Source organism: Pezoporus wallicus, unplaced genomic scaffold (assembly GCF_028554395.1).
Source record: "Pezoporus wallicus isolate ANWC-B61680 ecotype Strahan unplaced genomic scaffold, APGP_CSIRO_Pwel_v1 contig_3580, whole genome shotgun sequence".
In the NCBI taxonomy this organism is placed as follows: Eukaryota; Metazoa; Chordata; class Aves; order Psittaciformes; family Psittacidae; genus Pezoporus; species Pezoporus wallicus.
In genome coordinates, this window is record NW_026641057.1 from 630,726 (window position 1) to 654,837 (window position 24,112).

At 42.6% G+C, this 24,112-nt stretch overlaps 1 protein-coding gene across 1 annotated transcript; it reads right to left on the reverse strand.

The window, feature by feature from the left end:
- Positions 1-206: 206 nt before the first annotated feature.
- RNF20 (ring finger protein 20) lies at positions 207-18,532 on the reverse strand. Its single transcript, XM_057421926.1, has 20 exons — positions 18,512-18,532; positions 15,982-16,149; positions 15,680-15,847; positions 15,420-15,567; positions 15,076-15,258; positions 12,977-13,095; positions 11,950-12,096; positions 11,681-11,758; positions 11,278-11,397; positions 9,844-10,023; positions 9,512-9,647; positions 8,231-8,352; positions 7,517-7,908; positions 6,820-6,937; positions 5,099-5,248; positions 3,936-4,148; positions 2,908-3,033; positions 1,678-1,818; positions 1,254-1,355; positions 207-1,023 (listed from the first exon to the last, which is right to left on the reverse strand). Exons 2-20 carry the CDS (start codon positions 16,108-16,110, stop codon positions 847-849), a joined length of 2,949 nt encoding a protein of 982 aa, XP_057277909.1. The 5' UTR covers positions 16,111-16,149; positions 18,512-18,532; the 3' UTR covers positions 207-846.
- Between the last annotated feature and the right edge of the window lie 5,580 nt (positions 18,533-24,112).

The following is a 24,112-nucleotide window of genomic DNA, read 5'->3' on the forward strand; positions in this document are numbered from 1 at the left end:
TCTGTTGTGTCAGGAATCAGGTAGTGAAGATACAGCCAAAAAAGCAAAGGTTCTTTTAGGTAAGCATTTTCTGAAAACAAATGAAGGAATAAATTGATTTCTCTACTATAGAAGGTTAAAGCCTATGAAGAATGTTTCCAGTAATCGGACAAAGGACAGGAGCACAGACAAGATACTACCAGAGACAAGAAAACCCAGAAAAACACCCAGAAAATAGCTTTTATTAGATTTTATGCATTGTAAGATTAATCTCTGTGGCAAATTTGCAACAAAGTAACCCCTACAAATTCTTTTCTGGAAACAGGACAATAACAGCAATACCTCAACCTGACTGAGGGAGTTATATATGTAAGGAGTCACTCCACTGAAGTCTACAGATGTACCTATACATTCATTATTTGGCCCATTAGTTAGGAAACTGTTAACTCTCAGAAACATTACCATACCTTGATGGGATTTAATAAAGAACATCCAAAGCAAACTCCTCAAATAAAAGCCTCATTTATGTCTGCTGCACCACAGCTTTCATCCCATCAAGGCAGGACTTCACTTAGATGTTCCCAACCCGCCAGTGTCAAGGTGATGTACAGCAAATGTCCTCTGAAGCACAAGGAATCCACAAAAAATGAGAGCAAGAGTAAAAGAAAAGCAGCAAGGGAACCAAGATCCAGAATATGCTTCTCCCAATACCCTAACCCTACTTTCCAGAAGAGACTGCAGATCAGCTGACAGAAGCACTGACTGCCTCAAAGGTGACAATAACAGAAAATGAGGGAGTCTGAGTGGTCAATACAAGCAGTAACTTTTCATCATTCCAGATAGAATGGAATCATTTTATGGACAGAATCAACCAATGTAGATCCTATGGAAGTCATTGGCCCCAAAGGCAGCATTGCACTTGGGGCACTTACGCTGCCGGGTGTCATAGCGTGTTTTCACACACTCAAAACAGAAGACATGAAAGCACTTCGTGAGCACAGCATCCTTTTTGCGCATGTTACAGCATGGACACGTCAGGCGGGCCTGCAAGACAGAAACATTATAATGAGGGCCCAATGCATTGCACTGTGTATGTCAGATGATAACTGAAGATGAAATGGCCTTCCATTCCATAAGAAGGTGGTTTCTTCAATACAAGATAAGGCTACAACACCAGAGTATAGAGACAAGATGTCAAATACTGAAAAGATGACTACACAGCCTTTTGGTTAAAGTACCGTTAAAGAGGGAATTTTATAGAAACAGCTACTCACCTTGTAATCCTTGATTTCTTCCATCAGTATTTCATCACAGTTAGGAACCATGTCAGGCTTCTTAGTGGTCTCCAGCTTCCTGCGTAACCTAGAAATATCTTCCTGCATAGAAACAAAAGACCAAACAAATGAGCAATATATGCTTAGTCACAGCTTCTTCAAAGACAAAAGAGAACAAGCACCTGGCCAGGTCACTCCACCCATACTTTCATCCCCTATAGTCCAACAGATTTCCGAAAGATTACATTATAATCTGGTCCTACATGTATTGTCAGTTAGCAGTGGACAAAACTGATGAAGCTGAAATCAAAGTGAAACTGGACCCCCAAGAAAGTAGTGTAGTTGAAACCCACTCCAAACTCAGTTACCAGAGGACAGACACCAAAGCAGACAGGTATTAAAGGATTGTGCATCAGGTGTATACCTCAGCCCTTTTGAAGTTAAACATCTCTTTCTCCCTAGTTACTCTGTTTTCCACAATTTCATCCTGGAAGTCATGTAACTTCTTCTGAGCCAGCTCTAGTTGGGCTTTCAGATCATCTGCAAGCTGGGCTGCATCCATGGCCTGAAGGAGAAAACCAGTATAGGAAGTACCAAACATGGAAAAAGAGCTCCAGTGATTTCTAGTCCCTCTGCCTGGGAATCCGAGACTGCTCACAGAATATTCATCAGGCAGCTGGAGATACAATTTTCAGTTCAATTTTGGTACTTCCAAATTGAATAACTGGAATTAAGCCCTAAACATTACTTCAACAGCAAAATATCTTACTATTTACAAGTTCCAACCACTGAGCTTAAACACTCCTCTTCAGTAGGGCCAACCCTTGTCACACTGCAATGCACATCACTTAAAAAAATACTGATGACCACACAGTTCTCTTGTTCAAGTATTTTTAGCTTTCCACCTTCTACATTTTCCCTACTAAATTATTTATAGGCAGTTCTACAGCTGAACTAGACAGAACTGCAAGATAAGTGTTTATTTTTAATCATTTTCCCTTTCCACCAGTTCTATTACTTTCTAACTGTGCCTCACCAATTAATCTATTAGCCAAGTTCCTTCAATACCACAACTGTACTAAGCAGACACTAAGCAGAAATCATTGTGCTTAAGTTGCCCCATCTCTACTTCACAGTGATACTTCTGCTTTCCTTTCTATCTGTTTTAATGTCACTGCTGCGTTTCTACTGAAGATTTAACAACATGGGCAGCATCAACCCTGAGACTTAGTCTTATTTTACTTGTAAGAGACCTACTTCATTGATCTTAGACATTTGCTAAAGGTCTTAACATTCCCCAGTCATATTTTCCTTTTACTTACCCCATCTTTCCTATAAAAACTCTGACCCCAGTTAATTTCATCTGGCTGCTGCTTCTTTCACAATAGGTTTCCTTTTAAAGTCACCTTACTTCCGCTCCCTAATCAGATTTTCACAGAAACACCTATGACCTGCTCCCCTTTATCAAAGGAAATATCAGTCTACAATACTTTAATCAGAACTCTCTTCAGGATTCCTCAGCATTCTAGTATACTAGTCGAAAACCAGGGAATATCATGTTCCATAGTATGAGTGAGAGCTAGGAGCCTTCTATGCTTCCCACAAGACAACAACTTCATCTTACAATCCAAGAGGAAATCAAGCAATAACTTACCTTGCGTTTGTTCATTTCCAGGGCCTGTGTTCGGAGACCCAGTTCTTTCTCGCCTGTTCCAATACTGCTTTGCAGTAAATGTTCCTTCTCCTCCAGCTTACGTACAACCTGCAGTTGGGCATCCACCTTGGAGAGAGGAGTTAGAGAAGGAACAAAATGCATACTTTGTAGGTCTTCAGAGTTGTTATTAAAACTAAATGCTAAAACTATCCCTGCCTCCCCATCACCAAGGAGTACCTCTTCAGCATACCTTTTTCTCCCTGAATAGACACATTAGCAGTCTAAGAGCTGTATCCAGACCTCCCTGGCAAACACTTAAAAACTTAGCAGTCAAATATTCTCAACAAAGAAGTCTTATTTTTTGGAAGGTGGCTTACAGAATCACTGCAAGGCAGTGAACCAGTGATCCAACATCCTGTTTCACTGTTGGAACCAGTATCCTTGGTGCTATGTTCTGGATCTGGGACCAAAACAGCATCAGTAACACACTACTGGTTTTGCTGCTGCTGAACAGTACTTGCACAGTATCAAGACCTTCTCTGTCTCATGCTGCTTGCCATCAGGTAGGCTGAGGGTGCACAAGCTGGGATGGGACAGAGTGGGACAGCTGACTCAAACTGACCAAAGGAATATTCTATACCACATGATGCTTGTGCTCAGCAAGAAAAGCTGGTGCAAAGGAGGAAGCGGGGGACATTCAGAGTGATGGTGTTTTTCTTCCCAAGTAAGAATTACACATGATAAGGCACTGCTTTCCTGGAGATGGCTGCATACCTGCCTGCCATAGGAAGCAGTGAATAAATACCTGTTTTGCTTTGCTTGTGCTCACAGCTTTTGCTGTACCTATTAAGCTGCCTTTATCTAACCTACCAGTTTTCTCACTTTTGCCCTTCTGATTCTCTTCCCGACCCCACTGTGGGGGAGTACGCAAACAACTGTGTAGAGCTTAGCTGCCTACCAGAGTTAACCTGCAACACCTCCACCTTTCCCTATCAGTTCCACTGTCCTCTCTCATTATCCCAGGTTACCTGAGTCTTCAGTGTCAAAACTTGGTCTGCCAGCTCCTCCTTCTCCTCTTTCAGCAGCTTGTGGATCTGGTTGGACTTGATGCGCTCTGACATCAGCTTGAAGTTGGCATCATCCTTCTCCCGCAGCTGCTGCATCAGACGGATGTTCTGCTCCTGCATGTCTTCAAATGCTTGGCCTGTGACATCCATTTCTGACAGCAGGGCCTCCTCCTCCTGCATAAGAATCCCAGGCTCTGGCAAAACTGTCTCCTGTACTCCCTACAATGACCCTGGACATTTTACTCAGAGACACCAAACCCGGCACAGAAGAAGGAACATGTCTCAGTACTAGAGAACAGTATCTCCCAGCAATTAGAAAGAAAAGCATTCCTTAGAAGTCTACACACAGCAGACATACCCTGACCTAGAAGTTGTAGAAAAGTGATGGTTATCTCCACAAGTATTCACAGACTGTGGCTTGTCTGCTGGCAAATTCAGCTGTGACACATTCATGGCCAGAGATAGGCAGAAAACAGCTCTCAACTTCAGGGAGCTAGCTAAACAGCTGTCATATCCACCTGGCCAAAGATTCTACATGTGGACAGCTTGACAGAGTCCAACTAACAGACTGCCAAGCCCCTTAAACTCAGTTAAGCCACCTCAACATTAGAGTTAAGTGACAAGATAGAACAGTCTTGTACTATAAGGAAAACAATCTGAATTCTAAAAAAGTACAGTCAAGTACCCTGCCTTGCCTCTCCCCTACTGAGGCGCTCCTGCTTTCTTATCATGAGATTAAGCCCTTTTTTTTGTGGAAAAAGGTGTGCCACAGTACCATGCACATGTATTAATTATATGAACTGTGCAGGTAATACTTTTAAAAAGAAACTGTAACCTCCTCCCATAAAGACTGATACAGACATCTCTCCTCTGTGCTCTTCATGTAGGCCACAAACATTCCCCACCACTCCTACCATGAGGTCTGTGACACCCTAGTATTGTGGGGGTTTTTTTGATAGTTGACGGTTTTCTTTTGGCTTTTCCCCTTTGATAAACAGAGACAAAACTCACACCTCTGGCACACAGAAAGACAGAAACTCCTTCTCTCAGGTAATCTTCCCAGTTGGAACCTGAAGGTAGTTCCTTCCCAGATGCTCCAGCAGAAACCTTCAGAAAGTTCTCACCTGCTTAGCCATGGCTAGTTTCTTCTGTAAATACTCAATCTGTTCCTCCACTGCTCGGATTTTGCGGAGGGCATCCTCATCAGCCATCTTTTTACTCTCCTTTTTCTCCTTGTCTTCCAATTCTTTGACCCTCTGCCGCAGTTCTTCCAGCTACAGAAAGGAAAAAACACAAATAACACTAAATACAAGAATGTTGGCTAATGTTGTTAAGAGCCTTTTTTCCCCACAATTCTCTGAAACACTGGAAGAACTGCTTTCAAAGGATGGAAAAAGAGAACCCATCTCATATTGGCAGGGAAGTGTATTACTGGTAGACGGACAATTAAGATGGGCTGTAGGCCCAAGATCTTGATTTCAAACCCTCTGAAAATTCTACAGCATCAGAATAGGAACATCAGTGTCCTGCAGTTCTACATGTGAGGGTACATGGATGGAGAGCATCTGCTCCTTTGAGGGCATCTGGTCAAGAACCTTTTTCAATACAGAAGTGATAATAAGGAAGAAGCCATAAGCAAAACCTATGGAGACAAACCTGACAGATAAATGGTCAAAAGGCAAAGATGAGAACCAAACCTGGTCAGTCACATGAACTGGTAAGAGCAAGTGAGGGTGTGAGAATGTTTATTATAGCAAGGTTATCTGGCTGAATCAACTGGGAAACAGGCGGGAGCGAAGAGGAAACTAGAAACAAAATACACAGAGACACAGACCTGACAAAACAAACATGGAGGCAAAGACAAAAAACAAATCTCCCCAGTCACAGTAACTGATGGGTTACCAAGAAACTACAGGCACCACTTCCAGGAAGATAAACCTGGACTTTGCACTTGATATGGCTGTAAAATAGGGGTGGATCCTGGACTGGGGTAACTGTGAGAATCGATAAGAGTTGTACAAACCCAGGAGAGAAACACAGAGGAAGGGAGAGCAAGAATGAAAAAAAATTGGATTAGGCAGAGAAGAACATAAAAGGAGCTAGTCACATGTAAAATGTGGCCAGTCAGTACACACTTGTCTGGGTCAGCCCTACGCATGATCACTGCAGCCTGTCTTACCTTCTTATATCTTATTAAATATTTTTTTAACTGTCTCTGTGTAATCTAACTCTCTACACCATGCGTATGTGTGCTGCAACAGAATTAAGTGCTAGCTACTGGTGAGACCTGTATGTGCAGAAGGTAAAAGGGCCTGGTATCACAGGGGGTATCAAACACAAGGGGACATGCTGATACTTGAGGGATGTACAAATGCACATGTGCTTGTGTACCTACACATTGTTTAGCGTGTGCCTGAACTAGTGACATTCTATCTCCACTGGCTGAAGAGAAGGAAGGGAACTTGGCTGCCTATGGTTATCTTTTGCGAGTCCTGTATGCTGTTGAAGGTAGCACCTTCTCTGTGGGCTGTCAGTGACCTCTGTATGTGTATGCCTCTGGGACAAGTGCTTGGCTTCTCTACAGGTTGAATATGAAACTGAGAAAGATGGAGCCATGTCCATCCCTCAGCATGGGCAAAGGGATTATCCCTTCCCGGGGAGGGCATCCTAAAATTTCCCTGTTCATCTCCTGACCATTCCAACCTCTCTCCTAAGTAACAAAGCCGAGAAGAGAAACAATATTCAGTTTTGACAAAGACAAAAGCAACACAGTTCAGGTGCAGAGTATCCAAAAAGAAGTTTCAAGTAATGCACTGAAAAAAAACAGGCGAGAAATGAGATTTACCTCAGCTTTTGCCTTCTTCTCAGCTGCCATCAGCTGTACTTTGTCTCTCTGCTCTTTGGGGGCAGAACGGTACATATCTAACAACAGCTTCATCTCCTTCTGACTTTCCTGGGCTTTCCTGGAAGCAGAGAGATAGGCAACTGTGAGAACAAGCAGGAAAGCTACACTGCTACATATCCAGCATGAAACTCAAGAGCAATATTCTCTCCATCTCCCATATGGTACATATATGGAGTCATCCTTGGCTTCTTTTAGCCAAGGAGTACAGCCTGAAAACTGAAAAGAAGCACGTTCAGGCCCATGGACTGAAAAGTCAAGAGAATTGGGGTGTGGAAGAAACATATACTGTAACAGGAAGCAACAAACTCTCCACTTTTGCTTTAGTGCTGATCCAAGGCAAATGAAGACTACTGTGACCTTTACTAATAACCTACTGCTGTAAAGCTTTAAACAATTGTTATGCCAGAAGAAAATAAAGATTACTTGGCTTACATCATGAAGTAAATGGTTTGGTAATTCATGTTTTAGGTTGTTGTAGAAGTGTTACTACTTTGTCCAAATCACAATCAGACATAGAGGGTGCCAGGAACCTCTCTGCTTCAGTGAAGCTGATCTCGTAAGCTACAAGGTCGTCTCACACAAACCCTTCAGTCTGAGCACTACTCAAGCAGGAAAGGGAGGGACCAACAACTCTTACTTTAGTTCAGCCTTCAGTTGCTTGATCACTTCAGCCTCCTTCTTTCTTCCATCTTCATGCTTCCCTTTCTCCTTCTCTTTGGAGTCTCTCTCCTTCTCAGATTCCTTCTGCTTCTGCTTTTCCCGCTCTCGTTCCTTTTCTTTCTCCTTCTCCCTCTCTCTCTCCTTCTCTTTTTCCTTCTCTCGTTCTCTCTCCCTCTCCCGTCTCTCTCGCTCCCGTTCCTCTTCATCTCGCCTAGCCTTCATTTCAGTAATATCTTCAGAAGTGGCCTTGGGGACAGACACTTGGGCAGAAGGATCATCAGGCTCCTGCTTGATCTCTGGAGGTTCCTCTTTTGTTTCTTCAGTGCTGGACTGGGACTGCAAGAGAGCATTACCACTGCGAGAGCGGATCTGTTGCAGCACAGCAAGAAAGAAGACAGAAAAAAAAATTAAGTTCTTCACCAGAAGTCTACCTTATCTCCCTCCCTTTGTCTACCCAGATCCGTGCTTGCATGCTCTCTCCACAATTTCTATTACTTTCCATGGAGCATTCTACTGCTACAAAGGAAGACCATTCATTTGGTAAGTGGAAGCTTAAAGTAGAAGTGTAGAGCTCCATCAAAAGTTACACTGCATGCTGTATCAGAAAAGTCAATATTGCAGGCAAGACTGACAGCATTCCCCTTTCTCCAAAGCACTTTCTGCTCTTTCCCAGCGTTTCGTGCTCTGATACCTTGCTCAAGTCAGACTGGGCCTCTCTCAGTTTGCGCTTGTATCTTAACACCTCTCCCTTCAGCTGGTGGTTGTGGTTTTGGAGGCTGCTAATGAGATGACGCATCTCCCGATTAATTGGACCTACAGAAACAGAAACACAGTTGTAACAAAACACACTTTTGCCAAGTTTCTGAGACACTCCCATGGAGATGGAGAACAAGCTAAGTGGCAACAATGAAGAACCAAAATAGAACTATTATCACTCTGCCACACAACGGAGCAAGTGTAGAAAAGAGCAAGTGTAGAAGAGAGTCATGCCAGCTTCACATGCAACCGTAAGTCCTTGCGCATTTCCAGTCCCAATTTCCTCATTAACATTACTTTTCTTCCCCCATGTTCCTAAGTGAAAAGTGTCATGCTACAAAAATCTCTATAATTTAAATGCTACTTTAGAAATAAAGAAGTTATTTCAAGTAATGAAATTTGAAAGTTACTGCCTTCCTATCCAGGTTGTCATTTAGATGTTTTCTAGATCACAGAATCACAGAATGGTTTGCAGATAGAAGGGACCTTAAAGATAATCTAGCTCCAATCCCCTAGCACGGGCAGGCACACTTTCCACTAGATCATGCTGCTCAGAACTCCATCCAGCCTGAACCTGAAAACTTCCAGTGATAGGACAAACACAGCTTTTCAGGGCAACCTGTGAACAACTTGTTCTTAATGTCTAATCTAGATCTTCCCTCTGTCAGCTTAAGCCATTCCCCCTTGTCCTGTCACTGCAAGCCCTTGTAAAAAGTCTGTCTCCAGATTTCCTGCAGGCCACCCTTTAGGTATTAGAAGGCTGCTCTAAGGTGTCCCCAGAGCTTCCTCTTCTCCAGTTTGAACAAGCCCAACTCTCAACCTGTCTTCATAGGAGAGGTTCTCCAGCTCTCTGATCATCTTCATGGCCCTCCTCTGGACTCATTCAAGCAGGTCCATGTCCCTCTTGTGTCAGGGGCCCCAGAGCTGAAAGAATCTCCCCAGAGTACTTTAATAATGCAAAATACTCTGCCATGAACCAAACTGTTAGCAAAGTGTGCGTATTTTGTAGTATCTAAAAAGAAGTCAGATAACATGCAACTGGCCTACCACAAAACATGAGGAGTTTTGGGGTTTTTGAGATAGAAACTTGCCAGGATAAGTATTTAATAAAAGACAAAGAATCAAACCAGGTGTTTTACGCAGTACAGCTCCTAACGGGCAGGAGTGCTGGTGGTGGTGTTTGTTTGGTTTTAAGTATAGCAGAAAAACTATATACCTGCTTGTTCATTGGCAGCAAGTGTCTGTTCAAACTCTATCCTCAGCATCTCATATTCTTTGCGGACTTGCGCCAGGGTGTCCTCTAGCTGAATCACCTCTGTGCGCAGTTTCTTGTGAAGGCTGACTTCATCCCTCTGAGGAGTAAGAAGGGGACAGAATTTGGTGCTGTGACACTGGGGAATCATTTGCTCATGAACATGAGCTACCAGAGAACAAATGAACTATTGCCAGGAAGGTAAATTTCCTGACCATTCCTAGAGCCACCCAGACTCAGTAGTGATGGTCAGAGAGATGAAAACGTTCCCTAATCTGACAGAACAGAGGTGCTACCTCAATCAGTTCCACCTGGCGCTGATGTGTGGTACGAGTACCATGAAGCAGAGTGCGGGCCTCATCAAGGTGTGCCTTCAGCTGGAGACTCTCATTATACAAAACAGAAAATTGTGACTGCATGCAGCGATATTCCGGGGTCTCCTTCACAGCCTCTTCCACTGCTCGTCGCAACTCAACCTAGTCAGGACACAACAAAAGGCCACAAAGAAAATGTATTTTCTTGTGTTTAATACCTATTGTGCAAAGTAGCAGAAGAGTGAAGTAAGCTGCCACAAGCAAAGAAAAAAGCAGAACTTTAACAACATTGCTATGAAGTAGATGCTTCAATACCAATTTGAAATCTATGCTTTCTCCATATTCCAGCAGGCTGTTTCTCTGGCATAGTCACATGACTAAAGCTTTTGATTCTCAGGTTCTGCAACCATTTCTCTCAAAGATATGAGCTTGGAAAACATGATATACCTTTTCAGTGGACTTACTGTAAAACTATAATCACCTAAATCAATAAAGACGGACACCTAGAAAGGTATGATAGAAAACTACAGAAAATACATGTAGGCATTATGTTAGCTTTCTACCAGTGAAAACCGTAACGATTGAAAGGAAGAGAAATGAGAGAAACAGAAGTACAGAATCTGAGCTTTCCTTACCAAAAAAAGATTAGTAAATCATTGTGACTACCAGAGTGAAACAGACACATACACAAACACATATATCTTAACACTAATTAAGAGAAAAAGGAAGCTGTAAGCCAAGTGGTGTATCTCTCAAAACAAACTCATGTGGATAAACAGAATTCAGAAGCACCTCAAGACAGTTTCTGGAATCTAATCTCTGAAACTTAAGTCATAAGCTCAGATGTTTCTTATCACAGCCTAACAGATCACTAAGAAAAAATCTGATTATCTGTATCATATACTTACATACTACAGAGTCACAGTTTTTTGTGCTACTACCTTTTAGACATACGAAACTCATACACTGCTTCCTACCTATTCATTCTGCCACAAAGTGAAAGATTTAAGTTCACAGACTCTTCCTAGAGCCAAGCTCTCTTACACAGGTCCATGGATTTTTTTTTCGGTGCATTGATTCCACTTGCACAGGGAAGGGGGGAAGTGAAAAGGGGTTAGTACTTCTGAAAAGCTAAAATTAGTTTTCAGTATATTTTAATGATGTCTAGCTAACAGATCAGAATGGAAAACAGGAAATAAGAAACATATTTCCAACTATGACCGCATGGTGTCACCAATGCACTGAACTGCAAGTGTCTCACAAACCTGTGAACTTCTACAAAACACAACCTAGCTAAAAACCAAGCACAGAGTAGAATAGTATTAATGAGGTTTTCCAAAGACACAGTTAACAAGACAGAGGGCAACTTCACCACACAGAACACCCTCATCTTCATAATAGGTACTGATGTCTCACCTTGAGTTTTTCATTCTGTGTTGTTACTTCCTCAAGATCCTGGCGTAGTTCCTCTAACTCCTTGAGGCGATTCCCAGCAAGCTCTTTATTTTCTTCCAGCTCTGCATTCATCTCCTCAAACTGTTGGGGATAAACTGCTTGTAAATCCTCCTGTTATATCTACTGAGAGTACTAATTAGGTACAGTAATTACAGACTGAGCCATGTTAACACTACAGAGTGAGACAGTCTACAGCCATCAGGTCTGTTTTTTAAGTAGGGAATTTGTACAGAGACAAAATGGCTTGCCCAGAGTCACCTAGACTTGTGACAAAGAAGATATCTAAATTTTCTTCCAATTTATGGCCCTACACACAAACTCTCCCTGACTTTAATTCTCCTCACAACCAAGCCTACAACATTACCTTGCGGGCATTAATGGTGATTGTGCCCCCATAGAGGCTGCTCCCAGCTCCATACACCTTGTAGCCTTTGGAATTTACCTGAAAAAAAAAAGGTAACAGATTTCATCAGTACCCAAATAAATGCCAAGACTGCTGATACAGCAAATTCAAGACCAAAGACAGCACACTACAGAATCTCAGTTCTCACAGCAACGTGCCATAAGATGATGCCACACATCTCAAAATTACACCCATTTCTTTGGTTTCCTGACAAAGAAGATGGTGCTTACTCGTTCCAGAACATCTGCTAAGTGCCGGTTGAGCCTCTGCTCCCTCTTGCGTATCTTGTCAATATCCCACTGAAGGTCATCAATCATAGTCTCCAGAACAGATACCCGAGATTCTGCTGTCTCCACTCTCTCTTGCAGCTTGGAGAACTGCAATCAAAAGAGTGTTTCTGTCAGCCAACTGAACAGAGTAATTCTATTAGAAGCATTTTCTGAGACTGCTCAGTATTAATTTTTTTATCTTAAATACCCTGGATTCATATGCTTTCCAACCATCTTTTGGTGTGGCAACAGACTACTCAATGAACTGTCCCGAATTTTACACCAGCTGAATCACAACACAGTAACAAAAACAGGACTGAAAATAAAACTGAAATGGAGAAAGAGCAACAAGCTGGTAATATCTGACAGCCTAGACAGCGAACCATTTCAAAGCTTATTCAAAGGCTTTTTTTTTTTTTTAAATCTTTTCAACCCATATGTTCATCTACTCTGCACACTACTGAAGTACATGGTGCTCTAATGCCAAGGAAGGCCAGCATTAACAAAATTTTTAAAAGAACTGCAACCTGTGAAACAAATACTGGCAATAATGTGAAGCCCTTAATGACAGGGATCATCTTGCAATTAATGTCACTATGCTTTCAGATATGATGTAGAGAAATCAAGGAATATGAAATGACAGGGATATAACATCAAATGTCTCAGATGTTACACAACCACCTTAGCATCACCTTACCACTTCCTCTGCTATTTTCTTTTGAAATCACATTCATTCAACTCACCAATATGATTATACGCTTTCATTCAGTGATGTAGCAAGCATACCAATTTAAACTGTATAGAAAAATACATGTACAGTTCTCCACAGTTCACCCACCCTTTCCATAAGCTTCATTCAGAAGGTAACTTTCAAAACTGTGTTGCTCCTGTCCCTCTTCAAGGCAATACATGCTTTTCAAACTATGGTAACCACAAATTATTATAAGCAGGACCCCAAAGCAAATTTCTTTCTCTCTCCTTATTATACCTCCTGAGACATTATGCGGTGCTTCTCCTGAAGAATATCAGCTAGCTCCTGCAGCCGTCCATTTTCATGTGATAGGTAGGTATTAAGCTCCAGGACGGCTTCTTCCATCAATGTAATATCTGAAAGATGCATAAAGAAAAGGAAATGAACAGAAACAAAGAAAATCTGGTTTTAATTCTTAAGCAGCAAAGAAAGAAAAAGCAAACAAGCAAAGAGGAAGTTTTTGAGGTTAACTTCTGATTACTAAATCTCTCCAGCAGACAGATCTCATCTGATCTCCAGAGCTTTGACTTACATTCATGAAGCAAAAGGCTCTGCAGCTTAACATACTACAGATTTCTGTTTGTCGGTTACTGTCCTCTGATGTCAAACCCTATTCTAATTGTGTCAGTATCAGCCACACCGAACATGCCCTTGTAACCCAGTGATACCCTAATGCAGGTCAAATTCATGCATAAACCTGCTACAACAGGCAGCTTGAGCTAACATACCAGGTGACAATTCACAGAATGGTGTGAACTGGATCATCTGGATCACTGGATTACCTTAAAGATCATTTAGTTCCTACCCTCTGTCACAGGCAGGGACAACTTCCACTGGACCGGGTTGCTCAAAGCCCCATCTAATCTGGACTTGAACACTGCCAGGGATGGGACAGACACAACTTCTCTGGCCAACTTGTGCCAGTGTCTCACCACCCTCACAGTAAGGAATTATAGCAACTGTGTACAGGCTCATATTGCACTAATGCCAATACTAGTACAGAGTTCAAGACTGCCAACTAAGGACAGTAATGCTTCGCTACACCAATGCTAGACCTTCCAGAGCTCCTTGATCAAAGCATATAGAACACTGGATGGAATACAAACCAAGGAGGATGACTTGATATCCCACCTAAATTTTCATTCAACAGATTAAAATTCTAAGCTTAAGTTTTTCAGAGAGTCATCTAAGTGTAAATCAAATCTGCTACATTAATTTTCAGAAGCTTGTCATTTGGCTTTCTTCTGCAGAGCTCTGTTTTGTATTCAAAACTGACACTGGGCATACCAAGACATCAGATGGCTACTACTTTGCTCAAAACTCAGCTGTAACTGAGGAGCTGGTTATCCCTACACCTTTTGCTAAACTCAAAGTGAGAAGGAGTCCAACATCAGCTTGCAATACTGATTTCACTACTTCTTTTTTTGCAGTGGCTGAGGACAGCTAGCTGGTTCAACTGTAATCTGTAACTTCTCAGGTGCACGAACATACTACTGGCAGGAACAAGCCTTTCCTTAGCCCAACAGCGTTCTCACCATTCACATTTAGAGGCAGCTATAATACATTTCTAGCATGCAGTACTAGTCTTTATTAGAGGTTTTGGTTATTGAGAGTTTGGAAAGCTAAGCAATTTATTTTGGAACATAAATAAGCATGAGAAGGACTATGTCTGTCATGGTTTAACCCCAGCTGGTAAATAAGTACCACACTGCTATTCATTCACTTCTCCCCACAATGAATGGGATGGGGAGGAAAACTAGAAAAACAGTAAAACCCAAGGGTGCAGATAAGAAAACTTTAATTATTGAAATAAGGTAAAATACTGCTACTAATAATAACAATAAAGGAAATAACAAGGGGAGAGAATATAAAACTAAAAAGGGGAAAGGAAAAAAAATAAACCCAAGTAATGCACAATTCAACTGCTCACCACCCACCAATCGACACCCAGCTTGACCCAAGCAGCAACCTGCTCTTCCAGGTGACTCCTCCCAGTTTATATACTGGGCATGATGTGCTGTGGTATGGAATACCCCTCTGGCTAGTTTGGGTCAGGTGTCCTGTCTCTGCTCCCTCCTGGCTTCCTGTGCCCCTCCTCACACAGCATGAAACTGAAAAGTCCTTGATTAGGGTAAGAACTACTGATCAACAACTAAAACACTGGTGTGTTAGCAGCACTGCTCTCAGACGAAAGCTGGAACACCAGCTACTAGGAAGAAAATTAACCCTATCCCAACTGAGAAGAGGACAATGCCTTAACACTTACAATGCAGAATCATGTCTAAGCTGTGGGTAGCTAAGGATTCTTGAAGGGGGATCAGCCACCTTGGACATACCTCCACTGTTCACCTTTTGGGACAGCGCATCCACTTTCTCCTGCAGTTTGTCATACATTGTCACAATCTGGGCAACAGCACGGCGGGAAGACTCTACACGCTCCTGCAGCTGAGATTCAATCTCCTCACTGGTGCTGCTGGCTAGAGTGGCTAGGAATGAAAATGCCGGCTCAAGTCCTTCACCTGCGAACAGAAAGAAGTGCAAAAAATGTAAATGTGCTTTGCCAGGCAGCATATCACTAGTCTTCACAATCAGAGAGCCTCTGTCACTTTTTAGAAAGGGACATAAACATTGTCCACCACTGAAATCCACCTTTTCCACTGTCCCCAGTCAGGTGCCTTACCTCGCTCTCTCTCATCTTTGCGCTCCTGGTTACTGTCCGAGTCTGGTTCAGGTTCTGGTACCACCAGTGCTTTTCTTTCAGACAAAAGGTCTCCAAGACCCTGGTCCAGGTCGAAGCGTTTAAGGATGATGCGGATATTTTCATCAAACTGAATGATGGGACAGACAAGACAAAGAATGGATGTGAAGAAAAGGAGTGCAGTGGAACAGAAAAAGAGGCAAGAGAACAGTGTATACAAAATAACAAAGCATGTTACTAACCTGATTCCAGTATCGATTGATAATCAGCAAAGAGGCATCATCAGTGGCCTGCCGACGCTCCAGCTTCTCAATGTGCTCCCGTAGCTCATCTTCAATGGCTTGCCTCTGGTCCAGCATCTCTGCTAGTTTCCGGTTCTTGGTCTGTAGGGCCCGGATATCCATTTCCTCCTGTAGAGAGGCACATGTCAGAGCACACTGCACACTAGCTGGATCTCTACACTCATTCAGAAGGCAGAGAGCTATTTTTGTTTCCAGCTGAAAAAATGTGAGAGGTTGAGTGGGGGTGTGTGAGAAAGACATACCGTTGAAGAAACACCACCAAGCTTTATGGTCTCCACAGTGGTCCCTGAATCTTCAACCCCTGTCTTCTTCTCTGGAGGTGCAGAAGGACCAGGCTCTCCAGCTGCCCGTTTACTGCCAACTCCAGACATGGTGGCCAAAGCATATAGACTCCTGCCTTCTCCAAGTTCCTCTGAATATTAAAAAGCACTCTTAAAAAAATCCAGCAAACACACACCCACACGATCAATCTAGTTAAGGGTTTTTAACACAGTCAATCCATCACGGTAACAAGATGCCAACACAGTGCAGATGACAGGACTTAAAAAGTTTCAGAAAATACTGGGCAAACATTAAGTCTTACAAGACACCACTAGGATTAGCACTGCAAACAGCAAATCGATGGGAAAAAAAATCCCACTGCTCCATAATGTCAAAATGGAAACACTGTACCTTATCACACTCTTTGGAAAAGAAATCTTCATGCAGGTTCAGTCTGTGTTTTTTTTGATCTCTCTCTGTATTAATAAAAATTGTCTGGGTTAAACTTTAGCAAGCAACTGGGCCTATGCATATATGGCACAAGTTCACTTCATAACAACAAAATTGTTCTTATATTCAGCATTCAAAGTCAATTAAAGCCAAGGACAGCAACACCTTGAAGATAAGACCTGGAAGGCCTTACACAGAAAACTTACAAATCCTATGGAACTTCCAAGCCAAGGTTTGTATCTATTTGAAGAGTTTTCCTTTGTATGAAGAGAGACACGGACATGTTTGAAGAGTATTTATCCCAAGTTAATGCAGTCTGAAAAGCTCTGGACTACTAGTTTCAGAATCACAGAACAGCTGAGGCTGGAAGGGATGTCTTGGAGATCACCTCCTCAGTGCTCCTGAATAAAGCAGGGTCAACCAGTGGAGGCTGCTAAGGGCCTTGTCCAGACAGCTTTTGCTTATCTCCAAAGAAAGAAACTCAGCGATGTCTCTGGGCAACCTCTCCCAGCACTTGATGATCCTCACCATTAAACCAGGTTTTTCTTATGTTTGAACAGTATTTCTTGTGGTTCTCTAAAATATTTCTTAGCAAAGTAATAAATATCTTCTTATAGGGTTTTCAAAACAAATATATCAGCTAGTGACAGAACACAAAACCAAGCAGATCTTCATGAGATGTAAGCAGCATTCTTCTCCCGCATTCACTGATGCTGTGAATGTCAATCCACAGCTCTCTCTCTCCCTCTAAACTACATGGAACTCAGAAGTAGAGTGAAACGCAGACCATACAATAAGATCTGTATCATTCCATTTAAATCTATAACGGCATTTACAGTTAATCTAAGGATTACAAACTGAACATGACAGTTTTTATGTATTAGCTTTACTTGAGCAGTTCTACTGAAAGTAATAAAGCTGCTGTATTTTTAGGATTAAGCTGCTATGCTGCTTTGCCATATTTTACAGCTTAAAAAAAAATTTTAGCTTTGCATTGCCCTTCACATATGCACAACAATATAGGGATTAATTCTAAACAAGTTACTTAAGTACCACATAATAGCATTCCTATAACCTGTCTTTTAATGTAAATATTTAATACATATCAAAATTTAAAAAAAAAAAAAAATAAAGAAAACTTCCACTTAACCATTTTCCTCCTTTTAGCAACACAGTTCAGGTTGCACTGGTTTGGCCTAGAATGACTAGGCCACTGGAGGGAGTGGATGGAATAGCTGTTACTATAAACATCGGCTGCCTATGAGTCCAGGGAGCCACAAGACACTGTTGTCAGATTTTTTGTCCATGGACAAAATATTTCTTCCATTGCCTCCTGACACCAACATCCTTCACAGCTAGACTTCCCCTTCTCTCCACTACTCAGATCCTCCCATACTGTACACCAGTACCTGACCAAGTTTCCATGACCAGAGACCCTCTCTTTTCTTTAGGAACTCAACCTTACCCTCAGTCCTGGGCTATGCACATTCTTCTCTTCCCAAACTGATACAATCACTCAGCAAAGACTGACTGTCCTCCCATGGCAGAGTCTCAACTTCATCTTAATCCCCCTCTTGGGGTTAACATCCTCTTTCTTATACGTAAACCAAAATACATCTCCACTTGGCAAAGCCCGCACCTTCCACTAGCAAAAAGTCATCTATTCTGACGACCTTCAATCACCTGCAGAGAGCAAACTTTTTCCAGGCCCACTGGCTTCCCAGCACATGTAGGATGCCACTGCGCCTATGTCCACCAATCCCCAGGGACGTCCCCCAACACTGTTTCTGTCTGCCCCATACGTTCCTGCCACAGATCCCAGGCACACCCAGGGCCCTCCCCCATGGTCCGCACGCACCGCTGCACACCCCTCCAGCACCTCGCGGAGCTCCAACACTACACCTGGGGCCGACACCCCGCACCTGCTACTGCCTCTGGGCAGCCCTACACCGACAGCTGCGCCCCACGACAGCCCCGCACGTACCGTCCCTTAGGCCCATCCCTTCCTCCGCGAGTGTACAGCGCCTCCGCTGCCGAGCCCCGCCGTCCCCGCACCCTCACCTGCCAGCCCACCTCTCCGCAGGCACCGCCCGGCTCCAGCCACCCCACGGACCCCTATATACACCTCCTAAACAGGTCCCTCCGCGGACACTGCCTCCCTCCAATGCACCGGAAATCTCCGACGCAGGCGGCAGTCCAATGGCGTGTGTAGCCCACCGGGCGTCACGCAGCACCGCCCCTCGGGAAGGGCCATCGGGTACCGCCCCTTCCGGTGGCCATTTCGCCCTCACTCGCCATGGACGCTGGCGCTCTGCCGGTTGCCCGCGCTCGACATGGCCGCCAATGCCATGGTGCCGCGGAGCCGCCTGACGCCAGCGCCCTTACCCAAACAGAAGATGGCGGTCTGGGCGGGAGCAATGGAGGCTCGTCACAGGCTCCTCCTGGCCCTGGGGTAGTATTTCACGTCTTGCAAGTTTTAAGCAAAGTTTTACTTTTTAGCTTTAGTATGTGCATGTCTGGCCCTTTTTGTGGAAAAAAAATTGAAAACACCTACAAACACCATCAGACTGACAGGGATCTCGCTTTATCAGTTAAAAGTGTATATACCCCATTTTAGGGCAGGCCCAAACACTATGTGATGTGCAGTCTATAAAAGAGCAGTTCAAAGACCAGTTTGACTATTTGCCTAAAGCATGGTGATTAAGATAGATATGGAAGAGAATGTACAAGAGTAGGAGGGTTCTTCGGAGGAAATAGATTTTTCATTCCCTGTTGACGAAATGCCAACGTGCGTAGAGAAAAAAAAGTCACAAAATTAAATAAAAGGTTGACTGCCCATTTCAGTACAGTTTTGCTGTGATGATGTAAAGCTAGTTTGCATGGGATCATCACCTCAGAAAACATGTACAGGGGAGAAAAAACCAGCATAAAGCAAAGGCAGGGAAAAACACAAGGACTGAAAGCTGTGCTGACTTGAAGATACAAAGTATATAAATACATGAGTGTACATAAATGAAAATATAAAGTATATAAAGTATTTCTTGTAGCTGCAAGCTTTTTTGTGCAGGTGCTTGTGGTCTCCTCCCCGCTCCACGTTAGATGTCGCCACTGGGAAATGCCAAAAAAGGTACAATCCTCACACTTCAATCCCAGTGTAATGGGCCACTATGCCCAAGAGTAATAGACTAGCCTAGTAATAAACTACAAGACTCGGGCCAAATGGACATCTGAGTTCCTGAAGTGAAAAGAAAGGAACTATGATTCCCCCTATGATTCTTTTATTATCGTATTTCCCCTGCAGCTGCAAGAACAAGCGTGGCAAGACAGTGAGCTGCTGCAGCTTTGGAAGCAAGTGCAAGAGCAGCTGGGATGGGGAAATCGACCAGCCTGGTTGAAGTCTGTATCTACACAGTAGGGTAGCATAAAATAAACATCATGTAACAGAACTGGAAAGGTGAGTACTTTGGGAGACTTTTTTTAAAGTTGCATTCAAACCTCTCATGGTGAATAAAAACAACCAACCACAACCAAAAAACTAATGTATTTTCTGCCCACAGCATTTCCTTGACTAAGAAAGAAATGATTGGTAAGTCATTGATTCTCAGTTCAGAAAGTTCTTGACCAAAATGTTTGAAACCAGAGGAGCTTTTCTATTGAATCAAGAATGAGGTCTTTATTCAGCACAGCTTTCAGTCCTTGTGTTTTCCCTGCTTTTGCTTTACATTCATTTTAAAAGGGAAAGTTCTTGCAGCCAGCTAGATTGTAGTGCTAAAAAAGAAACAGCTCTGCTTCAAAATACCTATGTAGCTTTCGACATAGCTGCTTTCAAGAGAGACATACAGGAGATGGTGTGTTAAAACCTGTTAGTGAAACTTGCTCTGAGCTCATAGCTAATAGAAGGCTCTATCCTCTAGGACAGAGAGAAATCTTCTTTCACCAGAAAGCTTACATGTCCTGGAATCCACTGATGAAATACCAGAACACAGATTTATCCCAAAGACAGCAGTGGAAGAGCTTTGGCCACTCAGCTCCTGATGCTGCAGATGGAGAAGGGGATTGCAAGTTGCATACACGAGGAAAGAGGTCGGACAACTGGACCTGCAGCCTTGCACCTCACAAGAGGCAGCTAGCCTCAGATAATAAGCCAGAAAAACTTATTCCCACTTATTCCCAACTTACTGCTACCTTCAGGTAAGCACTGCGGATGGGCAAAGCAAACTACTACCCACAACACTCACCACAGACTAAAAGAGCTAACAAGACCCGAAATTAAATGGAGCAAAGCCCTTGCCATAACTAATTATGTGGAAAAAATAGCTTTTAGTGTTGGCACACAAGTCAGCCTTTAATTTCCTAGATTGTAAACTGGAATCACTGCAGTTACTCCATGATAACCCAGCTACCATACAAGGGCAGGTATGAAACACAGCCCTTAGTGCGTCCTGTGGTAGCTTGCACATAACCTGAGAGCCCACTAGATCAGATCATGTAGTTGACAGGAAAGGTAGAAAGTCTTAAACAACAAAAGAGCAAAAAAAAAAAAAAAATAGAAAGAAATTAAAAGAGAAAGAGAAAAGAAAAGAAAGATTTTATTAGAACATACTTCCAAATTAAAGAGCATGATCCTGTCATATGTTTATGTGAGTCTTTGGCTTCAAAGTGAATGTAACTTTTTCCTTGGAAAAACATCAATAAATAAATAAACAGGATAAAGGCCTTAGGCTGAATTTCCTTAACCCCCTTAATTTCCTCACAGACTGGCTACAGACTTCAAGTCAATTATATCTTATTCTGCTATTTTGATCATTGGTGCTTTGAGGCAAAAATAGAAACACTAGTATATTAAAAGATAGCCCTTTCTCATTGGCTCATTGTTTCAAGACACACTTTCAGTTATTGAAGTACTGAAGCAATATGAAAAATAATTTTTAAATCTGACCTTTGAAGCGCAAAGCTTCAATCCTTGCTCAAAGTTTGTTTCTTAAAGGTTTGTTCTGGTTTTTTTTGTGGCAAAGGATGTGCTGTAAAAATAGGATAATTTTTGTTTTTTTCTCAGAGTTGTAGCTGATATTGTTGCTGTGGGCATGAAATGAATGAAAAGGTGATGCTGCAGTGTGCTGTGCTAGGTACATATTTATTAGGGACACCAGTGGAACTGTATTTAATAACATCAGGGTTCTGAGACAATACATAGTGATGTACGCAGTGCAATGTGTACATCACAGCACACAGAAATACATCATTCTACAGCATCCCTGATCTACCCAGTAATTTTTGTATTATTTAAGATGGTATAATTTTCTTGGGAGACAGGCTAATTAAAGAAAATGGACACACATAGAACTGTAGTCGATGTGCTTGGACTAAGTGGGTTCTTTCTTTACTGCAAAAAGGAAACTGTACTACTTTTTTAGAAACTAAAATTAGTTAATTATTGCTCACCTAAGTTAATATTATAGCATACTAGGATACTTTCAATACACATCTGAGAAAGGAGATAAATATTACACGCTTGAGAGGTGGGCCAATGCAAAACTCATGAAGTTCAACAATGCGAAGTGCAAGGTCCTACACTTGGGTTGGGGCAATCCCAAGCACAGCGACAGGTTGGGCAGAGAAGTGATTCAGAGCAGCCCTGTGGAGAAGGGCTTGGGGGTTTTGGTCAGTGAGAAACTTAACATGAGCCGGCTTCAGTGTGTGCTTGCAGCCCAGAAACCAACCATATGCTGGTCTGCATCAAAAGGAGCGTGGCCAGCAGGTCGAGATCCTTCTCCTCTACTCTGCTCTCATGAGACCCCACTTGGAGTACTATGTGCAGTTCTGGTGTCCTCAGCATAAGAAGGACATGGCACTGTTGGAGCAAGTCCAGAGGAGAAAGGGGGCTGGAGCACCTCCCGTACCAAGACAGGCTGAGAAAGTTGGGGCTGGTCAGCCTGGAGAAGAGAAGGCTGCGTGGCGACTTCATAGCAGCCTTCCAGTATCACTTGCATCTTTACACTAGCCAGTGTAGCTCTAATAATTGTAGGAGGTTCTCTATCCTCCTACATCATGGACTAGTTAGGGATTTTTATGTCCTTCTTCAAATAAGGTCAGTGCCCCCAGCTGGCGTCCCAGGACTTTACCTAAACTTAAAAATTAAAAAAAAATTAACCTGAATTAATTAAAAATAGGAGCTAAGAGTCAACTGTTTTAATCACCATGTTTCATCCTGTATGGACACTATTATGTAGAATGAATGAAGGTTAATATTTATTTTGTCCCTTTCACTTCCAAAGACCGTTCAGATAAACCAAATTAAAATCTCTTAAATTTGAAATAGTGCTGTCCCTTAGAGTTTTGAAGCAGTTTTAAAATAATCATCATTTGATACAATTTTCATGAGAGTCTTTGTATAATTAAAACCTTGTATGAGTGATACCCAAACCTTCCAGTTAGACAAGCCGTTTCTCTCATTCTTGTAGCAAACCTTTAGTTCCAGAAGTGCACACTTAAAATTTGCAGTGAAAGAGAGCAATTAGTAATGCTCTGTGCTTCTCACACAGGTACATAATTCGTTAGTGAAATGTGCCCAGTGACCCAGTGACTGTGCAAAACTTTATTCTGTCCTTCAAGGGAAAAAAAAAAAACAAAAAACTTTGCAGCAGTTCCTGAGGGATAAAGGGATAATTCCTGTCAGAATCCTCAGTTTGGAAATCCTGTGTTTTGCCTCTTTACCCCATCTTTTTTTTTAGCATCTGCAGAAAGTACAGCGTTACAGACTGTTTTGCAACACAGAGCAAGTAACTGAGAGCCAATATATTTCAACATATCATCTGGGGAGCCACTTGACACTATTTCTAAATAAAAATGTCCCTGTCTTTGAAATATCTGGTTTGTAGTCTGCAAGAGTCAGAATGTGGGAGCAGAACAGGTAGAAAGTTGCATCACCAGAGCATATACAACTAAACTGATACAGATACATTCATTTCTCTGAGTGTGATCATACTTGCAGATCTTTTGAAATTCTGCCATTAATTAACACATCACCATGAAGTTCAACAAGGCCAAGTGCAAGGTCCTGCACCTGGGCTGGGGCTATCCTAAGCACAAAGACAGACTGGGCAGAGACTGGATTGAGAGCAGCCCTGAGGTGGACTCGAGGATGTTGGTTGACGAGAAGCCCAGTGTAAGCTGGTGTTGTGTGCTTGCAGCCCAGAAAGCCAACCATATACTGGGCTGCATCAAAAGGGGCATGACCAGAAGGTCGAAGGAGGTGGTCCTGCCCTTCTACTCTGCTCTTATGACACCCCACCTGGAGTACTGCATCCAGCTTTGGGGCTCCCAACACAAGGATGTGGATCAGCTCAAGCTAGTCCAGAGGAGGCCACAAAGATGATCAGAGGGATGGAGCACCTCTTCTATGGAGAGAAGCTGAGAGAGCAGGGCTTAATCAGTCTGGAGAAGAGGCTCTGGGAGGACCCTATATAGTAGATATATATATATATATATATATATATATATAGTAGCCTTCCAGTAGCTAAGGGGGAACTACAAGAAATCTGGAGAGGGACTTTACAAGAGCATGTAGTGACAGGACAAAGGAAAATGGCTTTAAGCTGACAGAGGGGAGATTTAGATTTAGACATGTCCTGGGTTCAGCAGTAGCAGTCATGGTTTTTTTTT

Coding starts and splice junctions, on each gene's coding strand:
- RNF20 (XM_057421926.1), bottom strand. CDS start 16,110: ATGTCTGGAGTTGGCAGTAAACGGGCAGCTGGAGAGCCTGGTCCTTCT. Junction 11,398..11,680: donor TCACCATTAATGCCCGCAAG/GTAATGTTGTAG, acceptor TATCCCCAACAG/TTTGAGGAGATGAATGCAGA. Junction 9,648..9,843: donor GCCAGGTGGAACTGATTGAG/GTAGCACCTCTG, acceptor CTTACTCCTCAG/AGGGATGAAGTCAGCCTTCA.